The 22,355-nt window shown below is 39.2% G+C and overlaps 1 protein-coding gene across 7 annotated transcripts in view; it reads right to left on the minus strand.

Moving 5' to 3' along the window:
* nlrc5 (NLR family, CARD domain containing 5) overlaps window positions 1-22,355 on the minus strand; it is a 77,002-nt gene that overhangs the window by 7,618 nt on the left and 47,029 nt on the right. For 6 of the 7 annotated variants that reach the window (XR_015117002.1, XM_086208563.1, XM_086208561.1 and 3 more), the window contains 43 exons: window positions 21,832-22,184; window positions 21,087-21,173; window positions 20,220-20,261; window positions 19,955-20,140; window positions 18,771-18,925; window positions 17,992-18,123; window positions 17,411-17,726; window positions 16,294-16,717; window positions 16,047-16,203; window positions 15,448-15,578; window positions 13,840-14,071; window positions 13,512-13,753; window positions 12,761-12,844; window positions 12,296-12,379; window positions 12,049-12,132; window positions 11,802-11,891; window positions 11,564-11,614; window positions 11,443-11,472; window positions 11,117-11,200; window positions 10,681-10,764; window positions 10,424-10,513; window positions 10,174-10,254; window positions 9,648-9,731; window positions 7,596-7,679; window positions 6,897-6,986; window positions 6,725-6,772; window positions 6,596-6,622; window positions 6,432-6,515; window positions 6,247-6,330; window positions 5,886-5,975; window positions 5,702-5,761; window positions 4,878-4,961; window positions 4,686-4,769; window positions 4,055-4,144; window positions 3,862-3,927; window positions 3,410-3,493; window positions 2,583-2,666; window positions 2,352-2,438; window positions 1,616-1,675; window positions 950-997; window positions 700-783; window positions 521-604; window positions 107-184 (listed from right to left, as the gene is read on the minus strand). Coding sequence is in view for 6 of the 7 variants with exons in the window: in XM_086208563.1 (XP_086064689.1) it covers window positions 107-184; window positions 521-604; window positions 700-783; window positions 950-997; window positions 1,616-1,675; window positions 2,352-2,438; window positions 2,583-2,666; window positions 3,410-3,493; window positions 3,862-3,927; window positions 4,055-4,144; window positions 4,686-4,769; window positions 4,878-4,961; window positions 5,702-5,761; window positions 5,886-5,975; window positions 6,247-6,330; window positions 6,432-6,515; window positions 6,596-6,622; window positions 6,725-6,772; window positions 6,897-6,986; window positions 7,596-7,679; window positions 9,648-9,731; window positions 10,174-10,254; window positions 10,424-10,513; window positions 10,681-10,764; window positions 11,117-11,200; window positions 11,443-11,472; window positions 11,564-11,614; window positions 11,802-11,891; window positions 12,049-12,132; window positions 12,296-12,379; window positions 12,761-12,844; window positions 13,512-13,753; window positions 13,840-14,071; window positions 15,448-15,578; window positions 16,047-16,203; window positions 16,294-16,717; window positions 17,411-17,726; window positions 17,992-18,123; window positions 18,771-18,925; window positions 19,955-20,140; window positions 20,220-20,261; window positions 21,087-21,173; window positions 21,832-22,168 (4,787 nt within the window). In the remaining variant the exon portion in view is untranslated. The remainder of the gene's footprint in view (window positions 1-106; window positions 185-520; window positions 605-699; window positions 784-949; window positions 998-1,615; window positions 1,676-2,351; window positions 2,439-2,582; window positions 2,667-3,409; window positions 3,494-3,861; window positions 3,928-4,054; window positions 4,145-4,685; window positions 4,770-4,877; window positions 4,962-5,701; window positions 5,762-5,885; window positions 5,976-6,246; window positions 6,331-6,431; window positions 6,516-6,595; window positions 6,623-6,724; window positions 6,773-6,896; window positions 6,987-7,595; window positions 7,680-9,647; window positions 9,732-10,173; window positions 10,255-10,423; window positions 10,514-10,680; window positions 10,765-11,116; window positions 11,201-11,442; window positions 11,473-11,563; window positions 11,615-11,801; window positions 11,892-12,048; window positions 12,133-12,295; window positions 12,380-12,760; window positions 12,845-13,511; window positions 13,754-13,839; window positions 14,072-15,447; window positions 15,579-16,046; window positions 16,204-16,293; window positions 16,718-17,410; window positions 17,727-17,991; window positions 18,124-18,770; window positions 18,926-19,954; window positions 20,141-20,219; window positions 20,262-21,086; window positions 21,174-21,831; window positions 22,185-22,355) is intronic. The other variant, XM_086208564.1, reaches the window with a different exon arrangement.

Here is a 22,355-nt window from a genome sequence, read left to right on the forward strand (position 1 = left end):
CCCGTAGCCCACTACATACTGTAATAACAGCATCTGTAGTCACACTATAAATACAGGACTTGGAGAGGAGGAATGAATGAGGAAAAGATGTGAATGTGATACTCACTTCAAACTGCGAATGGTGGAAGCCTGCAGCAAGGCCTCTGCAAGCTCCTCAGTCAAACGAGCCTCTTTGGACACAACACTGAAAAACAGTAGATGTTTGTCATACATGATGTTAGGAATGTTGATGTGTGTGAGAGTGTGTGTGTGTGTGTGTGTGTGTGTGTGTGTGTGTGTGTGTGTGTGTTTGCATGTATGTGTCTGTGTGCATCAGTGTGTGGGTAAGACAATATGGGGTGAATGTGACAAATGAGAAAAATTGGTGGATGTGAGTTCTTTTCTTCTTTTTTTGGCTAGTTTCTTTTTGGTTCTTGCATACAAACAAAACAAAAATACGATGTAAATATTTCTAACTGCCACATGAATGTCTGCCGCACAAATTGAAATAAAGTATTAAAAAAAGTGAGAAAAATCCAACCTGAGCAAGGTGAGATTTGGCAGTGAGGGCAGAATGGAACACAGGAACTCAGCCCCTTCCAAACCCAACTTGTTGTGGGAAAAACTGTAAATAATGAAGACAAACAGATTTGTAATTACTGGGTATAGTCACTGCTGCTGTGACCTCATCACATTCAAAAACAAAAGGGAAGTACTGACTCCAGCTCTGTCAGTGAAGGACATCTCTGCAGGATGCTTCTCATGGTTGCTATCTGGGAGCCCTCTGCTGCACACTCCATGAGGCTGCAGGTAGGAGGGAGGGGGAGGGAGGGAGGAAGAGGGAGGGTCAACAACTACTATCCCTAAGGCAAGCTAACATGAAACTATTTGAAAACAATAAAGTTATGGAGCAGCTGCAGGTATGAGTTTTTCAAAGTTTTAGGTAGCACATTTTAATTTAAAAAAATACCCTATTTTCTCTGTGGCCATTGATGGAGCTGGATCTGCAGACGTAGAACTGAAATAACAAAGACAAACGACACAGAAAAATGATGTAGCAATCCAATTTTTTTTTTTTAATCCAGCACAACCTGGAGCACTTTAAATTAAAGCTGGGAACACACTGCAGGAGTTTTTAAATCCTGACTGATGGTTGAAAAACCTTTTTTTTTTAAGAGTTTGAGAATAAAGTTTAAAAAAAAAACTCATTTTAACGACGTGAACTGCTCCTTTGATGTCTCTTTGGAAAAAAAAATTCTTGAAATATTACAACTGTTTTTCTTGAAGTCTCTGATGTTTTTTTGTCTGTATAGCCCTAATACTCCATTGCAGCAGTAATTCTTAGTAGCAAGGAAAGAAAACCAGAAGGACACACGACTCAGCTTATTGGTCATCAAGAGTTCTTCAGCAAGAATTGGAGGAGAGATTTTAACATCAATTTTAACATTTGTCAACTATCGTACTGTGTACAAGCTAACATTAGCCTTAAGGGCTGCAATGTACAACGACAAAAGTACCGACATGGTCATCCTGATTTAAAATCCTAAACATCTTTGGGATGACTGATGATTCTGTGAGCAGTTTGGGATTCATAAATTTATGTGAATTGAGTAAATTAAGTGATTCAAACACGTACCTGGCTGAAGTCAAATCAGCAGACTTCCTCAAGGACAAATGTAACGTGGTGTGATGCACCCTGTGAAGGTGTGTGAACAGAGGAGTTATTCAATAGTCTTACGCCTCCCTTACACTAGAAGACTCAACTTCAGAGATGAAAGACTAATGTGTGACACTGTCTAACAATTTAAAACAATTTATCAACAAATCACTGAGATCTTAGTCTCAGACTTAGATTTTGCAAAGACTGGGAATCTTGCAGGGTCGCTATTTACAAGACTAAGACTAGATTCCTTTGAAGATTATTGATTCTATCTGAAATCGAATCCTCTAACTTCTGTCGATAGACAGTAATATTTCTTGTATCAGAAAGATTCTATAGGTAGATAATCTTATTTCTTATATCGAGAGATCCATAAATGGAATAAGTATAGAAGTATAGTACTAGAAGTATAAATGGCCGACTAATCTCAAATAGGTTCTATTTGCGCTTTTATACTTCTGCATTGGTCTTACTCTACTGCACCTTGCTACTTTGTGGTTTGCAGCTTTCTCTTTGAGCTGGTGAGAGGGAACCAATCAGTTGTGTTTTTCCATAAGAGGAAAAAAACAACAGATTTTTTCCTCTTATGGAAAAAAACAACTGATTTTTTCCATAAGAGGAAGACACCTCTTGCAAGACTCTGAACGGTTTTATTCTGACTTTGGAAATTTGTCGGTGACACTGTGTGCATGTGTTTGCTCTAGTATCTCACCCGACAGTCTGTATGTTGCTGTTGAGGTCCAGACACTGACATACCAAACTCACTGCTTCCACAGATGTGATCCATCCCTCCTCAACACTGACACGGAGGACATTTGATATCAGCAGTGTGATCATACCCTCTCAGTTCAACACAGCTAATTCAGACATGCGGAAAAGGTCTGCATTCTAAAATTTACATCGTAATTTTAAAGTTCTGTTTAGAGCTGCACTCGGTTCCTACCTAACAGTGCATCCACTCTGACTGCCATTCAACAGTTTGACAAAATATTCAATCTGTTTCAGCATCAGCAAATTATTCTTCAACCTGTGAATCAATGACAGATGATCATTAGGTATCCATGGTGGAAAAAAAACACACAAGCAGCAAAGAAACAGTCGGTTTATAAATTCGTCATTCAAAATTTTTCTTAGCTGAAAAGCACTTGACATTACAGCTCCGCAATAACATGGTAATGGGTTAATAGTACCATAGGACAGAACTGTGATACCCTATAATAACCAAGTGATATCTTGATGGAAACAGTGGCTACATCCAGGTACTACACTGATATGGGTGTAACAAGGGCCCACAATGTATACAAAAAATGGAAATACATTTAAATATGGCAAACTTGCAAAGCAACAGTACAGTAATATTGTGGTTAAAAAAATGGCCATATCAGTTCAATATTTGGTCCAAAGTGCTACTATGCTGAGAGTGATGGGGTAATAATATCAAAATGAGGTGATGTAGGTTCCTATGTAATTACTTTAATAAGTAAATACTGTCACAACTGCAGTATTACCTCAGTCAATGAGGTTATGTCTCAACCGTGTCAAACTGAAGGGATGGTAAAAGGATAAGGCAAAAAAATCTGGGCCAATTTTTAACACAATTGATGGAGGGAAATACGAGCCAAGAAGGGAACTCTGTACACACATGATAGGAAACTATACGCTTGTTTCAAAAATTAACATGAATTTGAATTTTATGTAAGTTCTAAATCCCAAAGAAGTCAAAACAGCAGAGAAAGTTTTTTTTTTAAAAATCAAACTAGAAGTACTCACTGCAGTTTGCAGGGACTGAAACAGTTTGCCACGATGTTTGATAACCTGAGGAGATGCTCATTTTCCAAACTACTGTCTCTGATGCTGAAAGGGAGGCAGAGGAAAATATATTTGATAAAAATATGTATCATGCATCATGACATTTAAAAAATAGGCAACCTCATGATGACACATTGCTGGGGATTCCGCTTCCTGTCGGCCTTATAATGTTTGATGAAGTGGAGAGCAGTAGTTCATGCTATTGCACTGAGCATTAAAACCTCTCACACACATCATAGGGGAGAAGTGATAATGTGGTAAATGCTTGAATGATTGAAGTAAAATCTTTTTTTTTCGCCACCTGTGTATTTCAGTCACAGTGACCAAACTCCTTAGTTTGAGTGTTGCATATACAGAATAAATATGCATATATTATCTCATTTTCTATACTTTTAAGATACTTTTTGAGTTACCTCAGAGTTTTTTCACAGCTCTCGTATTTTCTGAACCAGATGAGACACCTCTCGTCAGCTCCCAAGCTGGTACATCCGACAACAATAAAACAGGGCTGAATATTTCAGGTATTTAACAATTTTTGGGGCATCATCAACAAATAATACATGATTTGTTTCTTAGCTATTTTTTTTGACTCCGTGTCCGGCTCACCTGACTTCCACTCCTGAGATGTTACTACAAGCAGACAGTGTGCTGGCCACATCCAGCAGCCCCTGCTGTGTCATACCGTTATTGCTCAGACTGTGGATGAAGACACATTTCATGGTATTGGTTATTTAATAGACTTTAACCTAAAAATTAGTATTAGTACTAACAACTCATTTTTCATTTTCTCCGGGAAAAAAAACTACACAACTATAAATAAAAACAAAACTATTGGGGAACAAGATGCAAAAAAAAAGGACAAAGAACCTTGTTGCACAATGCATTTTATGAAAGGCTACAAACACTTCTTTAATTGTTATATTTGTAATAGGTCCATATCAGCTGAAAGCATATCAGCCCCAAAAGTTGTGATACAATCAGTGGACTAAAATATGAAAAACATAACTATGATCACTGGCGACCCGTCCAGGGTGAACCCCGCCTCTCGCCCAATGTCAGCTGGGATAGGCTCCAGCCCCCTGCGACCCTTAACAGATAAGCAGTATAGACAATGGATGGATGGGTGGATGGATAACTATGATCCAGTTCTCATTTTTCTTCTACGTGTTGTTCTGTGCAAAAACTAAAAAAAAGCACAATTAATAAACAGCAATAATTCAATAAAATTCCATCTTACTTGACATATCTGGTGATTTGCAGCTTCAATAAACAATCCACCAAACACTTCACTCCTTTATCCTCCAGCTGGTTATTAGAGATGCTGCAGTCGAGAGAGAAAACTGCTCAGTGCAGAAAAATGTGTATGTACATGGTGTTTGACTATTAAAGTGTATGTGTGTGAGTGTCTGTGTGTGTGTGTGTCTCATACTCCAGGTAAGACAGGGGGGATGCCTGCTGTAGGATCCCCAGCAGCCTCTCCACGTTGTCAATGTTCAGGCTGAAGTGAGTTAACCTGTGTGCAGATGGGGTCAATGAGACGGGCGACACCACCGTAGTGGTGTGCTAACTGTAATCCTCATTCTGAGCTGCTTACAAAAACACAACCCTGCCATGAGACAAGCCAAACAATATTCCCTCTCTCACAATGGCGGCATTCATGGCCTCTATCAGCTGCTGAGGGAAATGGGGTCTGTTTAGCTTGTTTGTTTGGTTATTAGATGGTTATTTTTTCTCCAAATAGTTACCTGCTGCTGCCAAAAAAATACACAATGAAAGCAGTTAGTGAACCAAACCTGTCAAAAAACAGCTGGACAGCCACACAATGAGTTCTGTAAAGCTGAGGGGAGCTGCAGGGTCAGGGAATGATTCTTTATTTTATCACCCTGACACTGTCATACATTGTGATTACTTACACCTCAATTATCACTGCTTGAAGAAAAGCAGGATGCAAAACAGTGAGACTGAACAGAACAAATAATTCATGACTTCCGTGAAGATGACTTCATGACTCGAGTGATCAAAAGCTGCTACTTGTGTACTAGGAAATGTAGTTTCACTTTTAGTCTTAAAAAGACATGTGCTACTTTTTGGTATGTCTTTTTTTCCCCTGCTCGACTTTAAGGTAAACACCCCCCACCCCCCCCAAAAAAGATTGTTAGTTGCAAACAACTTTTCACCAGTGTGCATTTGATCATTTTTCAATGATCACCTCCCCTCAGCCCCACCCCACCCAGACAGTTGCTGATAACTGACCTGCAGCTGGCTTGCATTGGCTCAACATCCTCAAAATGGATGAATGATTCACCCTGAGGACTGAAAGGTTGTAAGTATTAGCACTGATAGACACTTATAAATGACATATATGTATAAAATACCAGACACACATGTATCATTACTGTTGAGTGCCTATATTTAGGATGACAGGAAGGTTTCGTACCTGAGCTCCACCGATGAGACTCGCTGACAGTCAGTCAAACAACTGAGCAAGGTCAGAGCTCCAGTTACGGATGTGATACTGTGGCTAACACTGAGGAAGAGGAGGAGATGGAAATCATATTACAGCAGTATGCTCCTACTTTAACTACACTGAGTTAAAAAAAAAAAAAGATTGAATTAGCACGTCTTATCATCGAAGCAACATCTATTTCTGGTTGAAAGAATCAGCAAATTTTTTTATATCACAGTCACACATCGGTTCAATAAACACTCACAATACACTGCAGTACAAAAAGGACTTTCACATACAAAACCATCCCTTCTACAATTTAGTCACTGATGTGTGTGTGTGCGTGTCCTACTTGAGTTTTTGCAGAGATCCCATACGGGGCAAGGCTTTAAGCAGATTCTCGATGGCCTTGTCTTTCAGTGAGCTTTCCAACAAACTGACAAAACATAATAATATGAACATTCACCTTTAGTTCATACAATAAAATAATATTTGTATTGATATATACACTGATATATGTACTCTGATAAAACTTACTGTAACTCCAAATGGTAGTGACACTGGACCAGTTTCCTACACAGCAGGGCTACATCAGAAGGCAGGAGGTTGCTGTTGCATATCCTGCAAATGAAAAGCAACTTTTTTGTGTCTCTTTCTGGGTTTTTGAACAAATATAAAGTTTGAAATCTCAAAGTCTGTACCTGATCAACTTAACCTGGTGTTTTTCACTGAGAATGAAAAAGAGAAGAATGTGTTAATTAGATGAGAAATGAAAAGGAAGACTGAGGTATCCTGATGAGCGGCGGTCACCGGAGAAGCAGCTTTTCTACCTTTTCTCAGGGCAAAACTTCAGGATCACCTGGTCGCTGCCTCCTTCACTGCACAAGAGACACCACACGATGAGAACATTTGACTTACGTTCAAAGTTAATTAAACCTTTTCCCTCTGAAAATGTCAGTGACCTTGATAATTGACTGTCCTTAAATGTAAACCAAAGACTACCTGATGTGAAGTTGTGTTAAATTGTTATGGGAGCACAAAGCTTCAGCCAACATCACCACTCCTTCCAGGTTGACCCCATTGTTGCTGGCACTGAAAACACAATAAAGCTCAATTGCACCAGGAAAAACAAGGGCCGTAACCAGCTTTGTTTGTTTGTAACCGGTTAGACGAGGAAACAGTTTTGCCAACAGGAAAGTTTGTTTTATTACAAAACAGAGAATAGTGTCTGTCTTGTAAACTGAGTTTGAGAGTCTGTAGTCTTAGAGGACATTTTATAACGATCTAAGTAAACGTCTTCAGAGGTGATCAGACGGTTAAAATAAGGTGTGACAACACTGCAAAGAGGGGCTGCAGAGGAGTGAAGATCTCCACACACTTCCTTTAAATGTGTGTAGATCTGCACTTCCTGCTGATATGCTGAGTTTTTGTTTAACGATATTTGCTTATTTGCCTTCAGTCACATATGAAAAAGAAAATGCAGTGAGCTCATCACCTCAATGCCATGCAAACATGTAAAACAGGAAATAATTGAACATTTAGCACAGATCACAGAACAGATAAAATTTCTTATTTCTTATTTTTTTACTGTAACAGGTGAAAATTTGACAGATTTTCAAGAGGTTAATAACCCGTAGACCTTTAAATAGAACAGGTCTGAGCTTATATTTCCTCAGTCTAGAATTTTTGTGTATTTCTTACTCAATTCTCTGGATGTTGGTAAGATGGGGCAGGACATCCAACAGTTTCTTCAGTCCTTTGTTGCCCAAACAGTTCCTGGACAGACTGACACACGCAGACAGAGTGTTGGATTTAAATGATTATGATGATAATTCAGAGTTACAAGTCTCAGATGTAGAAACAATGATTCAAAATTTACAGTCACATCAAATTTCACATGATGACACAGACAAACAGTACTTGGTGGAAATGATTTTGCAATGGTTTCACTGACATCACTTCCTACACAAATTGCTGTCATCTTGCTGAGTAAATTTCACCACATTACACTCCTGATCAAAATCTTAAGACCAGTTTAAAAAAATTGCAAGAATTAACATTTTGCACTTTTGGATCTTAAGAAGGTTCTAAGCAGAGCTTCAAAATGCAAAAAGAAGAAATGAGAACAAGAGACCAAAAGTTTTGAGCAGGCGCTTTATTGAAAACACCAATTTAACTTAAATAGGCTGTTCATCAGCTGATCAAAGTTTAAGATCCCAGCTCAAAAAAACCACGAAAACCTCCTAAAACAGAAATTAAAGTGTCTAACTCAGTAAAACTGACTCAGTAATGAGCAGCTCCACCATTATTGTTGATCACTTCAAACATTAATTTTGGCTTGCTTGATGCAAGTGTTTATAAAAGGCTAGTGGGAATGCTGCTCCAAGTGGTGAAGATGGCTTCACAAAGGGCATCCACTGTCTGGAACTGATGTCCATTTTTGTAAACTTCCCTTGCCATCCATCCCCAAATGTTCTTCACTGGATTAAGATCAGGGGAACATGCAGGATGGTCCAAAAGAGTGATGTTATTCTTCTGGAAAAAATTCTTGGTCAGACAGGCATTGTGAATTGTAGCGTTGCCCTGCTGAAAAACCCAGTCATTACCACACAGACGAGGGCCCTCAGGGAGGGACGCCTGCTGCAACACCTCCAGCTGCTGGAGCTCCATTGTTCCATTGACGTAAAAAGCACCTCTGATCATGATGGCGCCCCCTCCACTGTGGCGCCTAGTAAACATCTCAGGTGGCATCTCCGTGTCATGCCAGTAACGTTGGAAGCCATCAGGACCATCAAGTTTTTCTCCTCAGAGAATAAAACTTTCTTCCACCTTTGAATGTCCCATGTTTGGTGCTCCCTTGCAAAGTCAAAATGGGCAATTTTGTGGTGTTGAAGGAGACGTGGCCTTTGAAGACGTTTTTTTGTTTTTGAAGCCCTTCCTTCGCAGATGCCGTCTGATGGTTACTGGGCTGCAGTCAGCACCAGCAATGGCCTTAATTTGGGACGAGGATCGTACCGTGTCTTGATGGGCAGACATTCGGATCCTCCGGCTCAGAGCCGGTGAGATTTTTTTAGGTCTACCACTTAAATTTTTTTCTTCCATAACCCTCAGGATTTTTAAAGAAATGCAAAATGACTGTCTTATTGCATCCAACCTCAGCAGCGATGGCACGTTGTGAGAGGCCTTGTTTATACAGCTCAACAATCCTACCACGTTCAAAGACAGTGAGCTTTTTGCCTTTGCCATCAAGAGATCTTTACAGTGTGATTTCTTGACAGGAAATGACACGGAATCCAAATTTTTGCACAGATTTTGACTTTCAAAGGCTGTGGTCTTGAACTTCTGATCAGCTGATGAACAGCCTATTTCAGTTAAATTGTTATTTTCAATAAATCACCTGCCCACAACTTTTGGTCTCTTGTTCCCATTTCTTCTTTTTGCATTTTGAAGCTCTACTTAGAACCTTCCTAAGATCCAACAGTGCAAAATGCAAATTCATGCAATTTTTAAACTGGTCTTAAGATTTTGATCAGGAGTTTATCTGAGCAAGTGAACTAAAATACACAAATACAGGTTAATGTAAAAGGATTGTGAAATATTAATGACAGGAATAAAAGTGTTTTCTACAAAAGTCATGGTCTCACCAGTCACTTTAGCGTCCAAATATTTGCATTAACTCCATTTAATTAAAACTCTTGAGTGTGTATATTGTTTCTGGCTGTGTGTGAGTGTGCGTTTAGGTGTGTCTCTTACTCCAGCACGGTGAGATTAGAAGAAATTCCCAGACCGTTCCACACTCTCTCTGCATCAGCAGGCAGCAGGCCACTGCAGCTTACACTACCAGAGGCAACAGGGTCACAATACATAATTATCATGAGAGTTATATCAGTAATTAATATATGTAGCTCTCATAAATGTGGATGTGAACCATTGTAAACCTCTAAACAAATGGAACATCTTTCTCTTCCTGATATGTGAGGCAAAACTTAAAGCCTTCATTACAGAAAAACTAATATCAAGTCTCTCCAGTGAAGTCCAACACTTCCTCACGCCAACATTTGAAATTGAAAGTGTTAGTTTATTCAGAGACTCTAGATTTGCCTGTGCAGGCTGAGAGAGAACAGGAATATGCACTTTTAGATTCCATCTTTATGGAAATACGTATTTCTGGGCTGAGATGACTCACTCTCTGTAGTCTTGAGCAAAATGACGATCTCAAAATGCTGCGCATTATGATTTTACGCCAGAAATGTTCAGATATTATAATACACTATAGTACCAGAGCGTTTTAGATATTTCATTTGCAGACGGCTGACTTCCTCCAGAGAACACAATGGACACCTGGGCAGGACTCTGAAGTCTGAAAAAGACAGAAACATGCAGTTATGTTCCTGTATCACCAGTAGAAATAAAATCAATTTGACTATTTAACACAGTTATGAATTATTTTGCATTTGTTGGAGCAGTATGTCTAAAGAGGCACGTTCACATGCCCATATGTGCCATACATATCACAGGGGGGTTTGCACCTGATTTGAAGCTCCATCACAGCAGGACAGTCAGATATCAGAGCAGTCAGAGTCAACAAAGCCTCCACAGAAGAGCAGCTGTCATTCATACTGAGAAGATACAGTACATTCAACATCAACTTTATTATTATTATTATTATTATTGTTATTACCGTTATTATTCAAACTTAATACAGGGGGCACAAAATTGCATAACGAGGATATAGAAGCAAATACTTGGCAGCTTATGTCAGGCTGAGTGATGAAGTTTGTCTTACATGATCTTCTGGGCGATGTGGAATTTTGACAAAGTCTGAGTCAGTTTCCTCAAAGTTTTGACATCCCACTGACTTCCAGACAGGCTACACAGACACACACACACACACACACACACACACACACGCATTTACTTTGGTTCCTGAGACTACAAGTGGGCTCTGTGTAAACATGCACAAATCAAACAATTTGTTGTTTTTCATATTGAAAAATTAATAAAATGATTTTTCATGATTTTCTTAACTTTGAGATACTATTACTTAACATCATGTCAGCAGAGCATATGTATGCTGTTTTTAGAAAGCAAGTTTGTACAGAAAGATTTATATTAGTTACAGTATCATGTTACCGCTATTAACTTCAGGGAAGTTTTGTTTTATATAATCGGAAATTTGATGCTCCAGTGCACTGAAAGTTGCTGTATTTAGTATTACTTACTCCAAGACAGAAAGGTCAGGAAAACCTGCCAATGAGTTTGTAAACCTTTGCATTTCTGACTTGCTCCATTTCTGGTTCAACAGGCTGCAGGAAATGGCACCACAAGATTAAAAAAAAGAAAAAGAAAGAAACAATAACATGTATCACTCCAATGGCTTAATTTGAATGTATGCAAATTGTTATGCACATAACCTATAATGAGTGAATTACATGCTGTTCAGTCACATCACATTTTACAGAAGCAAAGTTATTCAAGGAAAACTCTATGAGTAAAAAAAACAGATGGTATTCAGCATTACATTAGAGTCTCATTGTTTTTGTCTCACCTGATTGAAGGCTCAGACTTCCTTATGTGACTGCAGCGAGGGACGAATAAAGAAGAGCGAAAACTTACTGAATGGTCAGTGTTTATCGAGTGTAACTGTTTTAGAAAGCAGAATAACTCACATGTTTGACCCTGAATTCCGGGAACAAAATACTGTCACATCTTTTTTCCCACTGTGAACAGAAAACATTTATTCCTCTATAATAGTTTCATAAAAATTAATTCTTTACTGTTACTATTAATTTGCACTGCTTTCTATACATGTTTATTTACTGCAGAGTGAAAAAATATACAGTTGATTGTGTGTTTGTGTGTGTGTGTGTGTGTGTGGGGGGGGGGGGGGGGGGGTCCCATACTTACTCCACATAAATATGTTGGATGTTAAGACTTGAACACATTTTCTCCATGAGAAATTCTACTGCTTTCAGAGAGCTATTGTTTTGTCCCAGCCTGCATAACACACATACACATGCGCACGCACACACACACACACACACACACACACACACACACACACACACACACACACACACACAAAATTAACAAAAAAATGTGCAAAATCTCTAAAAATGATGCACATAAAGACACATAAGAAGTAGAAACTAACATAACAGAATCCAGATTTGGTAGGTGAATCAAGATATCCACTACTTTCTTGATCCCTTCATTTTTCAGGAGATTGTCCGTTAGGCTGCAACACAAAACCATAAAATCCAAAAATATGTCACCACTATATTCTGTATGAATTAGGTGTCAGTAAAACTATTTATACCAGTGTAGCTATCAGCAAACACTTAAACATAGTTGTTTCTGTAGCAGTGAAATAAAGTCAGATAGGTAGAGAGCAGGTATACTTGATTTCAGCGATGTCGGGACATTTGTGTAAAGCAGACGCTAACATTGCTGCTCCTGTTGCAGTCAGACTGGCACCACAAAACCTTAAAAGAAGATAAATATGTCATGAATCAAAAGATTATCTTTTATTTTCTCTACTTGTAAAACAAGATCTTATTGCCTTGAAGTCAGTACCAAGTGTGATATGTGGCACCAAGTCAACGTCAGCCATATAAAACCGCACTTGACAGCATGTGAATGTGATTTGATTTAAATCCAACTTGAAATTGTACACCACACCGCTAATTCCTCCCTGGGACATACCCAATGGCACAGAAGCTAAAATTACTCTCTGTCTTTAAGAAAAGTCCTACTGTCAATAATTCCAGGAAATCTGGACTATATAATGTATATAATAGTAAATATTACAACTGACATTGAGAAGAAAATGGAACAGAAAAAGAAAGTAAAAAATAAAAACTTACTCTAGTTTTCTCAAGTATTTACATTCAGGCAATATGGAGGACAGCTTCTCAGCAAACTTGTCACAATATCTGCGACCACGAAAACTGAAGGGAAACATGAAGAGAACATAAATACTGGCCAGAAATTATGAATTCGAAAAATGAAAATGAAGTTTCTCTGGCGTTACCTTGCATCGGTTTAAAAGAGCCCTGAGGGAGAGTTCCACCCTCCCTCAGGGTGGATAATGTATAGACCAAATAAATGGAAGATCATGAATACAGTAATGGACTTCAAGAATGGAAGATTGAAAATTGCAATTTTTTAAAATGTATAATACGAGGCTTTTATCACCGAGACCTGCAAGAAACCTCTTTTTGACTGAAAGTGCTAACCAACTGCAGGGACACAGCAGGAAACAAAAGGTCAAAGGTAACGCAGAAACTCTTTCCAGAGTCAAGTTCACTGCCTGCAGCGGATTTCTAAATGTCCAGATGGTAAACACAGGTCTGCTGACATGTGACATCTTAAAGTGCTGCAGCAGCTTATAGCTGCTCCTAAGTCCCATCAAGCCTCTGGCCATTAATGGTTCTTCAAACACCTCGCAGACCTTCCATCACCACCCATCTTGCAGTCGGCTGTACATTCAACAGAGCGTGTTGCACTTGGAGAAAAATATTTCCCACTGTGATACATAAATGTGCTGAAACATATGAATACAGTCGACTTAAATTCCATGAATAAGTAAAGTGCTGAATGTTTGTGTCCACCCACCTGAGGGAACGTATGTACTGGCACCTGCACAAGACATCTATACACTCCAAATCCATTGAGCACGATCTGAAGTCCAAACCGAAGCCGCTATCACCAACTGAGTTAGCTACAAAAGCCAGAGCCTCAAAATCATTTGGTAAAAGCCAAATGTTACGCAGCTCCAGAGTTCTTCTCGTGCCCATGACCTGCTTGGACAGGGTGTAGTTCTGGGTCTCCTGGACACAATGGCAAAGCTCCAATATCTGTGTAGGCAGAGGAGGGAGGGGTGAATTTATGAAAGAGCAAGACAGTACACCTGTTAAACAGGATTCACTTCAGTTTAATCTACCTTTGGTCCTGTGAGGGTGTTGCTGTTGCTCAGGTTCTTTAACACTGTCAGAATAAGGGCTTGTCGTCTTTGAACCAAACTCAGACTTCCTGTTCCAAGTGAAGTACCAGCTAACTGTACGAGGGCTTGAGTGCAATGTGAGGATGCCAAACCACAAATATGCAGATGCAGAGACTCGGTAAAGACCGTCTTCTGGTCTGACTTGGTCATCCAGCGAGTTTTTAGACTGAAACTGAGAGAAAAAGGATGAAGAGGATGAGGAAAAGTAAATAGTTTGATTTGATCAAGATTAAAGAACAGCATGTAGGGCATTTCCTGTCCTCACAGGCCAGCAGATGATAATGAACTGCCATCCTACTTTAGCCACAGGATTGTCACATTAAATTGTCTCATTTTGCCTCAAGCAATTGCCTTTTTAGGTATTTTGACATTTACATATATACTTGTTTAGATGTTTGCATGAACACTGTAAAGCCAGTGTATGTCAGTTCCCAAGAGAACATTCGATTGTCATTTTCCAGCATTTTTTCAACTGTTGCATGCCTCACAGTGTAGATACAGACAGTAAACCCACCTGAAATTAGACATTCAGCAAAGTTCCCAAGCCAGAGTTTTAACCAGAGTTGTGCCTTTCAATTACAATCCCACCAGAGACACAATAAATAAGTAAGTAAATAAGCCCTCGACTGGATTTATTACAGCGTTAAAAAAAAGAACAAATTGTTCAGAACACAAAACCCTGACTTGGTCTTTGTGTGGTAAAATGTTGATTAAATAAAGGCTTTTAAAAGACTTGACAGAAACACATAATCTGTCAACATCAAAAATATGCAACGGAGAGGAAAAGTCAGGCTTTTCATATAATTTATAATATCTATACATCTATAAATCCCCCAATGATGATCCATTTTTGGAAGACAGATTTCCCTCTGTTGTATCTTGTTTCACCCATAGTGACCCCAACTGTGCTGACCCCAACTCGGCTGCTCTGATTGGACCATCTGCCTTGTGCTTGCATCAGTGAATTTCACGCTTCCTTTTAGGGAGGAAGGTCAAATATGTCTCTCAACTTACACTGCTCATCTTAGCTCTCCTGCTTAAGGTTATTTCTGGTATTCAGTGGGACTATACATGGTCAGTTTGACAGTGCTTCTCTCTCCCTCGAGTTATTACAAGGACAACCCAAAATTTCCTCAGCAATTTGGTGGGTTTGATAATAATTTCAACTTTATTTTAGATTGAAGCTCCAAAAAACTCACTTTTTTAAATGTGTAAATGTTTATTTTGGTAGCAGCTCACAAGAGTGAGAGGAGCACTGTAAAAAAACATTGGTATATAAGATCATTGGAAAAATGTGTCAAACACACTTGAATGTAAATACTTTACACTGTTCACAAACAGAATGTCCAGCCACTCTGCATAATAATCGGGATCATGGGAATAAAATGTTGATTTCATGGATCATCCTCATGTTGCCACACTCAAACAGTTATAGATAATCGCTAACTTTTTTTTTTTTTTTTTACTTACCAAGAAACCTTCTCATCGACTATATTTGCCACAAATAATACAATCGTGTCCTTTTCCTGTTTCAATTGGTTTCCTTACCGCTTCCTAAGCTGTGTGTCACTGACATCATCACTGGTCATTATATTGAGCGCAGCCAAAAACTCCTGTACAGTCAGATGGATGAAGGAAAAAGCACTGACCAGGTTGCCATCCTCTTTCCTCAGCTCCACCTAGCAGGAAGAAAGGGACGAATATAACTTAATATTTCTATGTCATGAAGTGATGCGCTATCCTAAAAAAGTCACTGTGAAAGCAAATGTTTTGCTTCTCTTTCAATTACTGGGCAAGATTAGTTACTTTGATTTATGCCCATAAAAAATGGTTTAAAAAATGCTTTATGTCAGGATAGGAATTTTATATGTAGAATACAAACATTGTAGAGTATGAAAAAGAAAAAGGAGAAGCCACATAGAGATGATCAGATGAAATGGTGGAAATTTGGTACATGAATAAATTAATGAATAAAATGTATGAACAATATAATGAAACGCAAAGACATACATGCATATACAAGTAATACACCAAATGCATACATGTGTATGGCAAATGATATTTAGTTATTTTTCAAAAATGAATTTATTTATGATGGGAGAGGAGTGAGACACCTTGAACCGATAGTGGAAACACTGATGTCTGACCTGTGAAAAGAGCCCAATTCTGAGTGAAAACTCCAAAATGTCCTGAGGAATGTCTTCTTCCAGGAAGAGGATCTGGCTTCTCTCCAACCCTCTCTGGGCCAGCCGACTTAGCTCACACACTTCAGATCGATACTGATGCAGAGCGGTTGACAAAGTGCTGCACAAAGGCATGAAATAAACTACATATTATGAAAAATACTTTGCCTATGGTGTGGAATGATGTTTTGAATGTTCTGCCAACTGTTACCCCTGTGGAAGTCTTGCGGTCTTTGCCTCCACATTTCTTCTTTCTTTATCGTGGTCACGGCTCAAAAAAGCACAGAGGACAGCGAGGTAGATCTGTGTACGTGTGGCGGGTATCTGGGGTTGTGCGAGAGGTTTCTCATTCGTCCAATCCATCATTTTGTCCTCACTTTCTTCTCCTCCTATTCCTCCAAGACTCACGCCTTCTTTTAATCCCTTTTCAGTCTCACATGTTTTTGTCTCACTTCCTTCATCTTCTTCTCCAACTCCAAATCTGAGTGTTTCCTCTTTACCCTCCTGCAGTAAATACTCCACACAGATGCAACAGATGTTGCAGAGAGCAGGCAGCGTTGACATGGCAACCAGGTGGGGACTGGAAAGAAGAAGATTGGCTGCCTGCATCCCAAGAGCTCTGTTTCCTTGAAGACCTTTGCAGTTGAGACATAAATCATTGAAGAACATAAACATATGATTTTCACCTATTTTTTCATCAGTAAGCCTGAATGAAATGTTTTTGTTATAGTTTTCTAAATTGTATTAGATTTACTGCTTCACTTTTTGTAATATTTTGTAATATCCAGTTTAGCTCAGTTTCACTTCAGCTTCAATGACATGAGAAATTGCCCTAAATAAGGCCAAAATGCAGTTAGGGATCAAAAATACATTCTCTCCCCTTCTTTTCTGCCAGTGCAAAATGGAGGGAAAACTATTTCCTTGTGTGCGTCTCCATCACACAGCAACGGTGTGCACGTTTGAGCTGTGCTCACGGCGCCCAGCCAGTACCCAAACTGCTGCACACTGCATGTGTAGAAGCCTTGGGTGCAGGAAAACTTTGGATCTGACCTTAAAGTTGAATTAAAAATCATTTGACAAAAATACTGCCCCTGAAAACAGGCAAAATATAACTGCAGAGGAAAAAGGATGAAGCCAAATAAGTAGTAAATAACTACACAATTCAGCATATCAACAGTTCAGTGATAAAAAAAGTTTAACCTTCAAACAACAATAAGTTCAAATAGCCAATCACCTGCTCTCAATGAAATCTGATCTATGTTGATCTATCTCTCTATTCAACAAATACCAAAAACAACAAGATAAATACAGAAGTATGAAGTTTTCACCTTTTACGCCAAAGAAGTTGTTAACATATTCCTCAATAGCGTGGCAGTCCCAGCTCAGCAGTTGCCCCGCTTGGTCTGATATTCCTTCCAAATCGCTGACATCTCGTAGCCGACAGGTGATAACCACAGTACATCCTGGAAGAAGCTGGCGATTTAACAACCCTGAGACTAGCTGTGCAACTGGAAGAGCTTTTTCTGGGTCCAGCGGCTCTTTCGGCACCTCTTCTCTGGTGATCCTGCTGTGAAACTCATCGTAGCCATCCAGTACAAAACAGATCTGCTCTGGATTGGAGTGGAGGTAATCCAAAATGTCTCTCTGCTCAAACATGGAAAATAATAGAATATGAGGACAATATATTGGATGCCTGATGGTCTATCATGTTTGTTTTGGCTGTTTATAAAATCAAATAATTATACAGTATTCATTGATATCATCTAAATGTAACATTTCTAATTGTACTAAATGCTATGGACAGGAAGATGTAAGTGCTAAAGGTTAGAAATGGCACTGCAGCATATTCAAAGTGATATTACAAATTGTTCATCACCAAAGCCAGACGTGTACTTTTTGACCTGTATACCTTTTCATCGCGGCCTCCATGCGGAGGAAGGTAGTGGTGAAAGAGCAGCTGAAACAGGGAAAGGGGGCGGGACAAAAGGTTGAGCTGATGAAACTCCAGTAGTATAAACAGGTGGGATGAAGGGATGGGCCCCTGAATGAAGATATGACAGATTCATTTTAGTATTTCATACAGTTAGTTAAATACTGTCAATAACTTAAGAGTCTGAACAGTGTGCAGAGGGACCGTGTGGACTTCTAGTAGTTCAGGGTGGTTATCGAATCCTATCTGCTATTTTTGTATACAGTGCTGGTTCATAACTTAGTTGCTCACAACTGTCACAAGTTTCCTGTCCCACTGCTCGATGTATCTTGTAGTTTTGCAATTCTGTGTTGATCTTATTTTTCCTTCTTTCAGTTTATTGATTTTATTTCCTTATTTCTGTTTTCCCAGATTTGGTTTGTAGTGAGTTTCCCTGTGTTCCAAACCTCAGACTCTGAGAACTGTTGCATCTTTTAGTTAAGATTTCTTTGTAGCTTAATTTTTCAATTTTGATCCACGAATGTTATTTGAACTTTGCCTTTACATGAACTGTTCGTACTCTATTGCTGCTCTCATTGTAAATCACTGCTTTATGTGTGTTATCTGCACTTGACTCTCCTCTTCTGGTCCACCTTTTACATGAATCAGTTCCAGGAGATATGTTTTGAACAGACTGATACAAGCACAGCCTGGACCAGCCTAAAAATGTTTTTTTTATGTAGAATAACATTAGAATAATAAGAAAAACATGTACTTACAAGACCATGCGCCCACTGCTGTCCTAAACAAGACATGAGCAGCGTTTTTCCTGAACCAGCTTGGCCAAGGAGGACCGTCACCTTTCCAGTACATCCCTGGAGGAAGCTCTCTAATGTGACTCTAGCTTCCATGGCTCCATAATCCCCATCAGGCTCTGATTTTGGAGGCAAAAAATGTGTTAAGTAAAGGATGTTGTATGCCGAAGTCTGTGTGACCAAATCCAACAACATTTGGAAATGTTCTTCTTTTTCACACTTTTAATAGCAGTTTTTTCACATAAATGCACCACACTTGAGTGTATTTAAAGGAGCAGTGTGTTGGTTTTCAATGGCATCTAGTGGTACATTCGCCACCAAATAAATACTCTTCCCTTCCCAAGAGTGTAGGAGCACCTGTGATGGCCTTCAGGTGCTACTGCAGTAACATGCCGCAATTTATTTTAGTATGAGAGGTCAATGATTGGCAGCCTATAAAAGCCTGTCTCCCCAAGCTTATCCCTTACCCAAAATTACCCTTACCCAAATTAATGATCAACTGGCTGCCAAGCCTAACTGGCCAATATGGGATCTAGATAATTCGATTGGCTGCTGCGACAAGGGGAAATGATGCAAAACACTTATCAGCACTGATATCTTGGTGACGGCAGCAACTGCTTTCAGTGATTGGCGATCAGCCCAAAAAATACTTATCAGAGTACCCTTACAAAAAAATCAAGTACTTAGTTTACAACATCTCAACAAAAGATTTTTTTTTAAATTAACCTATTCCAAATTAGCAAATGAAATCAAACAAAATCTGGTAGAGACAAGAAAGACAGACCGAAAATCTTGGCTGGCCCCAACTAACCTCTCCTGGAAGAACTCTTTCTCAGTTCTGGGTAGAGATGCACATTCTCGCATAAAAAAAAGTAATAGATCTTCCTTTGTTTCAAACTAAATAAAATATTTGACCTACGCAAAATCTTTAACTGCACTGCTCAGAAGCACTTTATTATTAATCCACTAATCTACAGTAAATCACAATTTCCCTTGTCAGACAATGTGGAACTAAACTGTACTTATGAAGAGGATACTGTTAGATTCCACCATATCCCACACACCGTTCCTTGAATGAGGATTAGTACATTAACTTGTATGGAGCAGATTCCTGGTGTACAGTTACAGTAGGAATAAGTCATGTTCACCTGGTGTCCGGCTCCCTCTGTCTGCTGACACGGGGGTTTGATCAGGTCTGTCCCTGCATCTGTTAGCAGTTCTTGGGCTGACCCACACATTCCCCAGCTGGACCTCTGTCACCAGACGCTCTCTCAATCGCTCCCACCTCCTCAGCAGTAAATTCGTCACTGCAGCAATGTACTTCTCCCAGTGAGCTGTGGGTAAAAGAGATGATCCTCCATAGGTTCTCCATCAAGACTTTAAAAAGAAAATCTGTTTTTGAAAACTACATACAATACAGGACCAGGCGATCCTTCTTCAATATAAAATGCTCAGCTGAAGATTAATTAAAAAAACAAACAAACAATAAAGCCTGTACATTAAAATCATCTTTTGCGAAACACTTCATTTCACTCACAAAGAACTGTGTGATTTTTTTGTCTGAACTACTCTTCCTCAGACTTGGTAGTTCATTATTAATAAATTAAGATCTTAAATAATGCAGCAGGAACATTTAAAACACTTGCACATGTGATTTGGCCTTTTAATTCTTTAAATCTTACTTTAGTTCAACAAATAAAAACGTCACAAAAGCGTCAACACCTGTAATACAACACCTAAAGAAATGTTGAAATATATGTTTTATAGCCGCAGTAAACACACGGCTGTGGAATGAATACAGCTCATTCCTTTTTACTGCCAGAACAAACTCTGTCAGCCGTTTTATGGTTACGTCTTGACAGTCGTAGCACAGCTGCCAATACTGAAATTATTGATTTCTATCAGTAGAAAGAAGAGCTGCTACTTCAGTTCCAAGCTTGGAGGGGGGAATGCACATGCTAACAGAATAAGCTAAATGAAACTTTAATAAGATGTGATTTTGTTTGATTTCTCAGCATGTGCATAAACACTTATTCTTTCTCCCTCTATACATTAATGACACACATTATTTTGTTTCCATCTCATCCATCCAGCTCACCTAAACATTACTGATACAGATAAATAAGTTTCACTACCATTAAACAACAGTTTTATCTGGAGGATGATTTCTTTTATTTTTCCTACATCCATGGACTTTAACAGATATCGGCATTTTGCAAGGATACATGTGTGAATGTAGTTAGAATGTAAAAATGCTCAGGTGTCGAGAATGTGCTCTACCAATCCGTGGACGTTTGACGAACAGTGGCTCGGAAGGCGGTGACGACGACTTCTCCTCTGGTACTTCATCAACGAAATTTTCATTATCTGCACAGAAAAAGAACACACGAATCACTGTGAAATACTGGGGACTACCTAACAATAATACTACTAAGTATCACAAAGTAGCTGCGTGCTAATGTAGTGTGTGTTTGTTTACATAACACCAACTGAGGCAAACAAAGGACATTGATTTTAGGAAATGCTGGGGATTTCCGAGGGGCAACTTTTGCAATTGTCACATGATACCAACACATGCAGGCTTTTCATTGCTGGCAAACTGTGGTTAGGTTCACAGCTAGCTTTCATTTTCACTCTTCTGCTTTATTTGTCTACAAGGTTGAAAACACTGATCTTTGCTTTACTTCAACCTAATTACAAACAATGAAAAACACCACATATGTAGGTTTGCTTATAAAAAATGAATGCACATTCAGACAAGGTCTAACGAATATTAACAACATGTGACTCTAGGTGACACACTCGTTTCTCTGGCTGGAGTTTCTATGTTTCACAGCGTGGAGTGGGCGGAGCAGAACATCTATAGCATCACCGCCAACGTCAAGTAACGACTAAAACTAGCCTGTCAATATTTGTGCAGACTCCTTCTCTGATCTTTCATGCATTTTTGGTCCTGTCACTCTCAGTTTTTGATATGTATGCATTCAACTGTTGACTTTAATATTTTGTAACATTTCATACTCACTTGTGGCATTACCAGCCACTGACATGAGCTTTGACTCCAGAGCCATAGGAACGTTCTCACACAACAGGCACACACTCTGAAGGAAGTTACAGCAAACTGCAGCTTCTGCTTTCTTGAAGTACTCCAGCATGGCTGCGATGTGCTTCATGACTTCAGCAGCAGAGGATGTCGAGAGAGAGTGTTGGTCCAAGTTCCATCCGGCATCACGGGGAATCATTTCACTCAGCGTCATTATGATTGAAGGAGACTGACTGCTAATGATTTGGAGAAGCTTTGAGGATTCCTGAGCCAAGACAAAATTCACATCTTCATTGTTAGGGTCATCCTCCTCATCCATGGTCTGACTCCATCAGCTGAAAGAAAACATGAACAATTCACACAAAGCCACATACCTGAAGTACAACTTTAACTTAAGCAAAATTAAGCAGAAACAGAATTATGCAAACAGGCATTTCAATGAACAAGTACCTTCAAATATGTGTAATTTCACTGAAACATGCCCTATTCAGGTATTATTGAACAAC

This window comes from Aulostomus chinensis, chromosome 7 (genome assembly GCF_037954235.1).
Source record: "Aulostomus chinensis isolate RoL2024-O1b breed Wild chromosome 7, RoL_Achi_v1.0, whole genome shotgun sequence".
In the NCBI taxonomy this organism is placed as follows: domain Eukaryota; kingdom Metazoa; phylum Chordata; class Actinopteri; order Syngnathiformes; family Aulostomidae; genus Aulostomus; species Aulostomus chinensis.